General features: G+C 37.3%; 1 protein-coding gene across 1 annotated transcript; it reads right to left on the bottom strand.

Annotated features, from left to right (window-relative positions):
- Nucleotides 1-5,648: 5,648 nt before the first annotated feature.
- On the bottom strand, nt 5,649-8,807 carry LOC121200974 (galanin receptor 2a). The gene is made up of 2 exons (XM_041066498.1): nt 8,113-8,807; nt 5,649-7,276 (listed from the first exon to the last, which is right to left on the bottom strand). The coding sequence occupies exons 1-2, from the start codon at nt 8,472-8,474 to the stop codon at nt 6,637-6,639; spliced, it is 1,002 nt and encodes a 333-aa protein (XP_040922432.1). The 5' UTR covers nt 8,475-8,807; the 3' UTR covers nt 5,649-6,636.
- Nucleotides 8,808-11,387: the final 2,580 nt, after the last annotated feature.

The raw sequence follows: 11,387 nt of genomic DNA on the forward strand, positions 1-11,387 counted from the left end.
AAAAACGCCATACTATACTATGACGTTTTTTATGACATTTTGAGGTGAAAAATTTTTTTGACTTTTTTTGTCCGAAAAAAACGCCATACTATACTATGACGTTTTTTATGACATTTTGAGGTGAAAAAAATTTTTGACTTTTTTTGTCCGAAAAAAACGCCATACTATACTATGACGTTTTTTATGACATTTTGAGGTGAAAATTTTTTTTGACTTTTTTTGTCCGATTTTGACGCCTTACTATACTATGACGTTTTTTTATGACATTTTGAGGTGAAAAAAATTTTTGACTTTTTTTGTCCGAAAAAAACGCCATACTATACTATGACGTTTTTTATGACATTTTGAGGTGAAATTTTTTTTTGACTTTTTTTGTCCGATTTTGACGCCTTACTATACTATGACGTTTTTTTATGACATTTTGAGGTGAAAAAAATTTTTGACTTTTTTTGTCCAAAAAAAACGTCATACTATACTATGACGTTTTTTATGACATTTTGAGGTGAAATTTTTTTTTGACTTTTTTTGTCCGATTTTGACGCCTTACTATACTATGACGTTTTTTATGACATTTTGAGGTGAAAAAATTTTTTGAGTTTTTTTGTCCGAAAAAAACGCCATACTATACTATGACCTTTTTTATGACATTTTGAGGTGAAAACATTTTTTGAGTTTTTTTGTCCGATTTTGACGCCTTACTATACTATGACGTTTTTTATGACATTTTGAGGTGAAAATTTTTTTTGATTTTTTTTGTCCGAAAAAAACGCCATACTATACTATGACCTTTTTTATGACATTTTGAGGTCAAAAAAATTTTTGACTTTTTTTGTCCGATTTTGACGCCATACTATACTATGACGTTTTTTATGACATTTTGAGGTGAAAATTTTTTTTGACTTTTTTTGTCCGATTTTGACGCCTTACTATACTATGACGTTTTTCATGACATTTTGAGGTGAAAAAATTTTTTGACTTTTTTTGTCCGAAAAAAACGGCATACTACACTATGACGTTTTTTATGACATTTTGAGGTGAAAAATTTTTTTGACTTTTTTTGTCCGAAAAAAACGCCATACTATACTATGACGTTTTTTATGACATTTTGAGGTGAAAATTTTTTTTGACTTTTTTTGTCCGAAAAAAACGCCTTACTATACTATGACGTTTTTTATGACATTTTGAGGTGAAAAAAAATGTTGACTTTTTTTGTCCGAAAAAAACGCCATACTATACTATGACGTTTTTTATAACATTTTGAGGTCAAAAAAAATTTTGACTTTTTTTGTCCGATTTTGACACCTTATTATACTATGACGTTTTTTATGACATTTTGAGGTGAAAAAAATTTTTGACTTTTTTTGTCCGAAAAAAACGGCATACTATACTATGACGTTTTTTATGACATTTTGAGGTGAAAAAAAATTTTGACTTTTTTTGTCCGAAAAAAAACGCCATACTATACTATGACGTTTTTTATGACATTTTGAGGTGAAAAAATTTTTTGACTTTTTTTGTCAGAAAAAAACGCCATACTACACTATGACGTTTTTTATGACATTTTGAGGTGAAAAAAATTTTGACTTTTTTTTGTCCGATTTTGACGCCTTACTATACTATGACGTTTTTTATGACATTTTGAGGTGAAAAATTTTTTTGACTTTTTTTGTCCGAAAAAAACGCCATACTATACTATGACGTTTTTTATGACATTTTGAGGTGAAAAAATTTTTTGAGTTTTTTTGTCCGATTTTGACGCCTTACTATACTATGACGTTTTTTATGACATTTTGAGGTGAAAAAATTTTTTGACTTTTTTTGTCCGAAAAAAACGCCATACTATACTATGACGTTTTTTATGACATTTTGAGGTGAAAAAAATTTTTGACTTTTTTTGTCCGAAAAAAACGCCATACTATACTATGACGTTTTTTATGACATTTTGAGGTCAAAAAAAATTTTGACTTTTTTTGTCCGATTTTGACGCCTTACTATACTATGACGTTTTTTATGACATTTTGAGGTGAAAAATTTTTTTGACTTTTTTTGTCAGAAAAAAACGCCATACTATACTATGACGTTTTTTATGACATTTTGAGGTGAAAAATTTTTTGACTTTTTTTGTCCGATTTTGACGCCTTACTATACTATGACGTTTTTTATGACATTTTGAGGTCAAAAAAATTTTTGACTTTTTTTCCCGAAAAAAACGCCATACTATACTATGACGTTTTTTATGACATTTTGAGGTGAAAAAAAATTTTGACTTTTTTTGTCAGAAAAAAACGGCATACTATACTATGACGTTTTTTATGACATTTTGAGGTCAAAAAAAATTTTGACTTTTTTTGTCCGAAAAAAAACGCCATACTATACTATGACGTTTTTTATGACATTTTGAGGTGAAAAAATTTTTTGACTTTTTTTGTCAGAAAAAAACGCCATACTACACTATGACGTTTTTTATGACATTTTGAGGTGAAAAAAATTTGGACTTTTTTTTGTCCGATTTTGACGCCTTACTATACTATGACGTTTTTTATGACATTTTGAGGTGAAAAAATTTTTTGACTTTTTTTGTCCGAAAAAAACGCCATACTATACTATGACGTTTTTTATGACATTTTGAGGTGAAAAAATTTTTTGAGTTTTTTTGTCCGATTTTGACGCCTTACTATACTATGACGTTTTTTATGACATTTTGAGGTGAAAAAATTTTTTGACTTTTTTTGTCCGAAAAAAACGCCATACTATACTATGACGTTTTTTATGACATTTTGAGGTGAAAAATTTTTTTGACTTTTTTTGTCCGATTTTGACGCCTTACTATACTATGACGTTTTTTATGACATTTTGAGGTCAAAAAATTTTTTGACTTTTTTTCCCGAAAAAAACGCCATACTATACTATGACGTTTTTTATGACATTTTGAGGTGAAAATTTTTTATGACTTTTTTTGTCCGATTTTGACGCCTTACTATACTATGACGTTTTTTTATGACATTTTGAGGTGAAAAAATTTTTTGACTTTTTTTGTCCGGAAAAAACGGCATACTATACTATGACGTTTTTTATGACATTTTGAGGTGAAAAAATTTTTTTTGACTTTTTTTGTCCGAAAAAAACGCCATACGACGTTTTTTATGACATTTTGAGGTGAAAAAATTTTTTGACTTTTTTTGTCCGATTTTGACGCCTTACTATACTATGACGTTTTTTATGACATTTTTAGGTAAAAAAAATTTTTGACTTTTTTTGTCCGAAAAAAACGCCATACTATACTATGACGTTTTTTATGACATTTTGAGGTGAAAAAATTTTTTGACTTTTTTTGTCCGAAAAAAACACCATACTATACTATGACGTTTTTTATGACATTTTGAGGTCAAAAAAATTTTTGACTTTTTTTGTCCGATTTTGACGCCTTACTATACTATGACGTTTTTTATGACATTTTGAGGTGAAAAAATTTTTTGAGTTTTTTTGTCCGATTTTGACGCCTTACTATACTATGACGTTTTTTATGACATTTTGAGGTCAAAAATTTTTTTGACTTTTTTGGTCCGATTTTGACACCTTACTATACTATGTTTTTTATGACATTTTGAGGTCAAAAAAATTTTTGACTTTTTTTGTCCGATTTTGACGCCTTACAGCCGTATGACATTTCGAGGTTATTCTAAAATACAACTATAAATGAGGATCATTTTTGTTACCTTGCGTTTGGCACTCCGAGACTCGCACATGTCCTTCACGGGATCCACGCTGGTCCACAGGTATTCGATGGTGCAAGCATAGGTGAGGCCGAGCACCAGGACGGGAATGAGGTAGCCAAACACAAAGGTGCACACATCCATTATGATGCGTGGTTTGGATTCCCAGGCAGGAATACACACCACAGTGCCGACCAGGTCCATCTGTGTGTGTATCTGAGATACGGTCCAGAGAAAACCAAGGCCAATTCCCAAACCAGGCAGATGGAGGTGAGGGCGTTCTTTGGTGTTCTCATCTCTCTGGAGCGGAGTGGGTAACAAATGGCTAAATACCTGCAAGAACAGAGAGAAGACACGTGATCCAGGTGTTCATTACTGACATGTATGAATTATTAAAGGTGTTGGTTATGGTGCCACAAATTTGAAAGTTTTATTCACATTTTAAAATACCTGTTATAAAATATAATAAATTTAAGGTTCGGCTACTTGTGTTTGAAAGTATAAGTTCTTTATTTTGAAGCCTTACAATACTATGACACTATATTATACTATACTTTGACTTTTTTCCCATATTTTTAAGCCTTACTATACTATGACGCTTTTCTTGACATTTCGAAGCCTTATCATACTATGACTTTTTTCCATATTTTGGTAGGTTTTTTTATCACATAAGAGCTTTTGTTTGAATAAATAACTGACAAAAGGAAAAGGTATTCTTTTCTATTACTCCCTAGAGCTCTGAGCTTCCACATTGTTTGCATCCTAATGAGCAATGAAGTGTTTTCTATGGGAAACACACTTGAAAGCTCCTCGGGAAGATTTCTTCACCAACTGCAGCAGAGTGTATTACTGAGCGTTGCGGTTTCATTTCCAGTACTTGGTGACAGTGTGATGTTACACAGTCAGATCAGATCTCCATGAAAAACATCGGAGTTTGTTCAGTCAGTTAAAACTGCTCTTTATATAAACAGTGGATCACATGACTCCTGTATGTGAAAGGTTCTCACCCACAGATGATGTGCTATTCTTAAAATAAGCCCTTAGGTACAATAAATAGATAGCCCTCAAGTTAAATACATTCAGTTAGTAAAAGCAGGATACACTGATATTTATGTTAATTAGAATCAACGTAATCACATTGTTTGAAAGGAAGTGGGTCATGAATTACACTGCTGACCCTCAGCAGCTTGATTAGCTATGCCTGTTTGTCCTCGGAACTGAACAGTATTTCAATCATTTACAACATTAAGAATAAGGTTAGGAAGCGGGTTTAGTAAGATGATGTTGTGTTTGGAGTGAATGACTTGGTGTTGCTAAGCAGACAGGGAGGACAGTTAGGTAACAACTGGATCTCTTTATTATTTCAACTCTCACAATGTTCTGTACACCATGTTAATACTGTCTGCATGCATACAAAACACAAAGAGAAGTGAACTTGTATGTCTCACATTACGACGACACATCAAATTTGTTATCATATAGTCAACATGTAACGCAGGTTTCCAATGAGAGCAAATGATCATGCAGCATATTTTCTAAAAGTTAAAATCACTGGAGATAACAAAGGCTTGGTGTCAGTACAAGTTACTGAATTAGAAACACACCGATGTATATTCAGAAATGATTAAAAATCTGTCTGGCAAATGCTGGTTTCATAACGTTCTGACCGTTTCTTTTTTCAGTCCAACACCACCCACAGCTCCTCAGAGTCCTCAGGCAGTTTCCAACCAAATTCTGAGCCACCAACCCTCTTAATGTGAAACTTTACTTTAGTTTTTACATCCAAAACTGTTGTGAGTCATTTTGTCTAAAAACTCTTATTGTGTTAAACCTTAGGTGATGCTGATGACTCAGGCTTGATCTTCCTATCAATCTTTAAAAACACTTTTTTTTTTTGAAGCTGTGATTTTGTTGCAGTATTTGATTTAATTTTTATTTCACTTCACTCTGATCTATATATTTTTCAGGCTTTGTGCCTTTTAGAAAAGCAATTTGCAATTTTTTTTTTTTAATTTACAAAATAAAATAAAATAATTACAAACTGGGTACAAACATTGTCAACAGGATAATGGGTAAGCTTATTTTACCCAAAGTAAATTACTGCTTACTACAAATTCTTTGAAATGATCTTCATAACAAAACACATGAGCAGGGCTCCCTCGACTTGGGTCGTTCCCTTGTAAGACAGTGTTTGTGCAATTTCCAGGAAAAATACTTCAGAATCTGGCCAACCATAAGTGCTACATGCTGGCCACATGTGCCTGTTAGCTTTCAGCACAAAAAACCCAGATTAGACTCAAATCAAGGTACCTGAGGACGTCCTCACTCTCTCATTAAAGCATATAACTGTGTGTATAGTTTCCTTTATTATCACTTTTCCTTGATCTTGATGAACAAGAGTTTACAGCCATGCTGCTTTTGCCGGTTTCACCACTGAAAGTTACATCAAAATAAAAAACAATATTAACATTAACACAATCAATTCAGCACTTGGTAACAAAAACACAACAAAAGAGACTAATTTATACAGTTTATGTTGTGACTGCAGGGTTAGCACCAAGGCTAACCACCTTAGAATAATACGTGAACACTCCCAAGCAGAGGGTGTTTTTTCATTCAGTAGTTGTTGAGAAATAGAGACTCTGTCCTACAACTGGTGGTGAGTGATTCAGAGGAAGCAGCCTTTTCTCTAATGATCCCTCATTCCTCACCTTCCACTGTTGTCTCATCACACAGACAGGTGTCCTCACAGACAGGTGTCCTTATAGACAGGTGTACTCCACGCTCAAGATGGTTCTTACTCTCTTGAAATTAATACTGTTGGGACATTTTGTTATTAAACAGTTTCTGGATATGTTCATAGTTCATAATGTTCAGATGGCTCATCCCCTTCGTCATCTGGTCTGACTCAAAGCTGGTGTCTCTAGTTGGACATCTCCACACTGCTGACAGTGTTCACCGCCTGGACGACGTGCACCTTGTTGACCTCCTTCGTCCTCAGCGTGCAGCTGAAAACCTTCCTGAAGCCTTTGCGGAAGTGCTTTGAGACGAGGGCGTAGACGATGGGGTTAAGGCAGGAGTTGGTGTAAGCCACCAGGTGGGAGAGGATCCGCAGGACGTAGGTGGTGTGGTTGAGGGGGAAACGTCCAAACCACATGCAGAGGATGACCAGGTGATGGGGAAGCCAGCAAACGCAGAACAGAGCAGTGACGATGAGGATCATCTTTGTGACCTTGCGTTTGGCCCACCGAGACTCGGACATGTCCTTCACGGGATCCACGCTGGTCCACAGGTATCGGATGGTGCAAGCATAGGTGAGGCCGAGCACCAGGACGGGAATGAGGTAGCCAAACACAAAGGTGCACACATCCATTATGATGCGTGGTTTGGATTCCCAGGCAGGAATACACACCACAGTGCCGACCAGGTCCATCTGTGTGTAGTAGCTGAGATACGGTCCAGAGAAAACCAAGGCCAATGCCCAAACCAGGCAGATGGAGGTGAGGGCGTTCTTTGGTGTTCTCATCTCTCTGGAGCGGAGTGGGTAACAAATGGCTAAATACCTGTAAGAGCAGAGAGAAGACACGTGATCCAGGTGTTCATTACTGACATGTATGAATTATTAAAGGTGTTGGTTATGGTGCCACAAATTTTAAAGTTTTATTCACATTTTAAAATACCTGTTATAAAATATAATAAATTTAAGGTTCGGCTACCTGTGTTTGAAATTAAAATATTTTATCGCAGATCGACTTAAATGTTTGGGGAAAAAAATCCAGTGTTTATATTAAAATGTCTATTTGAGAAAAAACTGAGATATTTGTTTTTCTGACCCGTCCTCTGATGTCCTCACCTCTGTCTTTCACAGCCACCTAAAACTGGGCTCTTCTGCTGACTATAATCTGTAAAATTAAATGGAAACTGCAGACTGGACTTTAAACAAATACCTCAAATTAACGTGGTCTTCTTTCATGGGAACGATGTTATAACAGGAAACAATCATGTATAACAGGAAGCAGGAAATGAACAACTCAAATCACACTGATCTGTCCATGAAATCTGGCCTTGGGTGTGTTAATGTTCATTCCAGGACACAAAGTGAGCGTAAGTGTGGTTATGATCTGAGCAGAGCAGAAGAAATGGCTTTAATGTTCTGAATTAAGGAAGGAATCAATTTTATTTTACAGCAAAAACAACGATGAGCACAAACTGCACTCTCACATTAAAGCTTTTAAAGTGGAGAGAGGACGTGTTAATCTATTTTCTTTTTATTTGAATCTATTTAGTCACTGCGCATTATTCAGTTTTGCAATGCAACAACTTTGTGTATTGTTCCTGTTGAGTGCGGAGCCTGCAGGTGAACTGTAAAGTTCTGCATGTAAAGAGAGAGCGGACTCACCTGTCCAGGGAGACAGCTGTCAGGGTGAAGATGCTGGCGTACATGGTGAGAAAAATGATGAAGTGCACGACTTTGCACAGCACAGGTCCGAACACCCATTCATCCAGCGTGTAGATGGTGGCTTGAAAGGGCACACAGAAAACTATGAAGCACAGATCTGCGATGCCGAGGTTGAGGATGAACAGGTTGGTGGTTTTGGTGTTCATCTGTCCGTTACGAAACAGAACCGCGAGGACCAGAGAGTTTCCCACGGTGCCGACCAGGAAAATGACCGAAAAGCTCAAAGAAATGGCCACGGACTCCGGTTTCCAAGAGGATGAGTTCACCGAAGAGAGATTCATCTTTATGTCATATTCACACATAATTCACACGGTCTGATTTCTGTCCAACAACATTAAGGCACAGCTCGTGGAGACACGCGCCGCGTTTGCGCGCAACGTTTCCATATTCAGACACAGCAACAGGCCAAAGAGCCGGAACATGGATGTGATCTAAAGCTGATTCAGGCAGCTGAAGCATCCTCTGTCCTCCAATCTCACCGAGACACTCCTCACAACTTCTACAAGACAAGAACTTCAAATGAGAACGTCTTTCCTCAGGGTCACTGAAGAATGGCTCTAACACTGAAGATAATACGAACTTAATTTACTTTGACAAGAAAGATGTTCACGCAGCTGAAGGAAGAAACATATTCAGGCACGTTTGCAAGTGAAAATGAGGCAAAAGACATAAGAAAAATAAAATAAGGAGCCATTAAACAGAGAAACACGCATTTATCCAGACTTACATTAAAACAATGAACCGCGCTTTGATTGTTATTATTAAGACATCATCATAATGAGAGCAGCCTGCCCCCCCGTGTCCACACTGAACCACTGCAGCAGCGTGAGTGGGAATGATTTGCTGCCTCCACGCGGTGGCAGCTCGGAGTCTAATCTTTTGGGCAGGGCTGAACTTTTTATTGCAGTATGGAAACATTTACATGTGCAGTCAGTTTCCTTTTTAATGTAAGAACCTTTTTATTGTCATTGCAGAATACAGGTTGTACAGTGCAACGAGAATCTCAAATATAAAGATGATCAATATCTGCTGGATGATCAGTGACTGACTTACTCTTATCGTTAATTATAACTTTATAGCTACTGAACAGCTTGAATGTTGTGATGAATCATGTCAACATGGAGCAGAACCTCAAAGGAAGGGAGGGACGACCCAGTGTTACTGTGGCGTTCCTAATAAGGTGCTCGCTGAGTGTTTGTAGTTAGCAATGAATGTTTCAATCAAATTTCATTCCTCAGTATTTCCCTTCTCTCCCCCCGACATCCCCCACCTCCCACCCCCCACTATGTCCTGTTTGGCCTGTCCACCGTCTGAGTCCCCTCATCCTCATTTTCTGACTCACATTCTCCCAACACCACGCACACACACTCACAGAGCAGCAAACACACACACGTGCCGACAGACAAGGACACATTAGGCTCCTCCAGCAGCTGTACAAATGCAAACACCCTCACTTGACTAAATTTAACAGGTTGCTTTTTTTATCCAGGAGTATCCAGGAGGAAGTGGCTGTTTGTTTCCTCCTCTGGGAGTCTGAATTACTCCACCATCAAACATCCTGGAAGTCTAAGGAAGTTCGACAACAACCAAAGAGTACACATGATCTTATTATTGATTAAAGCTGCTGGTAAACATGACGCTCATGATAACCTTTGCAGTGCTGAACTGTTATTTAATGTGATGTTGTGATCATTTTCCTAGTTTCAACTTTGCTTACTTTCCCCCCTCGTCATAATTTTTTTAATACTACTTATGCTTTATTTCTGATTGAAATGTGGTTTGTTTGGCATGCTGATATTTTTAGCCAGATTTGTTAATATTAGACTTCGCACCATACCACGTGTTTTACTAGGGTTCTAACCCTGTGTGTACAGCGTTTTATTTTGTAAGTCACGCTGTAGCGTGCATTAATAAAGATGATTTATTAAATGCATATACACAACTTAGAACTACTTATAAACTGCTTTAACTGCTTATAAATGCTAAGTACAGGAAGTTAAAGTAAAGTGTTTGTTAGTTCTCAAGTCTGTTTAACAAAAGGAATAATTAGCATGAGGAATGTTCCTCCTGTTCACCAGCAGATGGCAGCAAAAGCACAGTGAAGAACATCTGGACTGTATTCAGTCTGAGTTCCTGCTGTGGCTCATTACACACACACAGATTTCATCAGTGGATGTTGCCTCAGAAGAGCTACAGATGGTGCTTGGTGTTTACTCCTGTCTCAGCATCCACCAATCACGTCTGCACAGAGCAGGGCACTTTAAGCCTCTGCGATGCATTAAGTCACTGGGTTTTCCATGTGTCAGTCCTGCCAGGTCGTGATAAGAAGAAGTTACAACTGACAAATGGCGACCTTGTCTTCGCTTGACGCTCCTCTGAGAGTGTTTAATTAAAGCTGATGAAGCGTAAGAAACAAGACTGAAGCCGTGGGCGGCTTGCAGCTGTCGAAGCATCGCGTGCATCAACCATCATTTTCATCAGTGTCTAACTTTAGGCTCTGGGAAACACTGAACAGTCAGTTGGAGAGTTTTCCTCTGACCGTCCTGACTGCTTTGCTATCACTGCAGGAGGTAACACTCAGAGGTATCAGATCAAGACCGGTCACAGACTGGTAGTGGCCACACATGGGAATATTTGAACTTTAATCAGAAGAAATCATTAGAGTCTGTGTGAACCAGGCAGGTGGAGGCAATGGACTCTGACCAGGAATGAACAACACGAGTGGTTTGAATGCATCATTACCTGAAGCAGGACTGCTGCAGCGGATGAATAATTATAGAAACTCCGCCTGAGTGTCTTAAAATATCTGATGGAAGCGGAAATGGCACAAAACAAAAGGAAGCTGGACTGATTTGACACCGGGAACTCTGGGTTTCTGCTGTGTTCACCAAATTAAGTTAATTTAAGTTAAATGAAGTTTTCACTACTGCACAGAACACAGGTCAATACCAGCCGGAGAGTAACAGGAAACAAGCTGCCCACAATTATTTATTCACATTTAAGTCACACTGTTGTCAGGACTTCTCAGCTGTAAATAAAAATAATTCCTATTAATTTACTCAGTCAGTTGATGTGGCCTGGACCTTTGTATGGATTACTGAACATGCCTGTGGGAGACAGGCCCAGGGGCCAAGGGGGCAGGGGGCCTCTGGGGAGGAGTCTCTGTATGGAGTCACTGTTAACATTTCTTGTTTGAAAGTCACAGAGTTCAGTTT

This window comes from Toxotes jaculatrix, chromosome 21, assembly GCF_017976425.1.
Source record: "Toxotes jaculatrix isolate fToxJac2 chromosome 21, fToxJac2.pri, whole genome shotgun sequence".
Classification (NCBI taxonomy): Eukaryota; Metazoa; Chordata; class Actinopteri; family Toxotidae; genus Toxotes; species Toxotes jaculatrix.

Bases quoted from the DNA above. Each gene is read 5' to 3' on its own strand.
- LOC121200974 (XM_041066498.1), bottom strand. From the start codon at position 8,474: ATGTGTGAATATGACATAAAGATGAATCTCTCTTCGGTGAACTCATCC. The intron at 7,277-8,112 runs GTGAGTCCGCTC...CTGCTCTTACAG, and splicing joins ACAGCTGTCTCCCTGGACAG to GTATTTAGCCATTTGTTACC.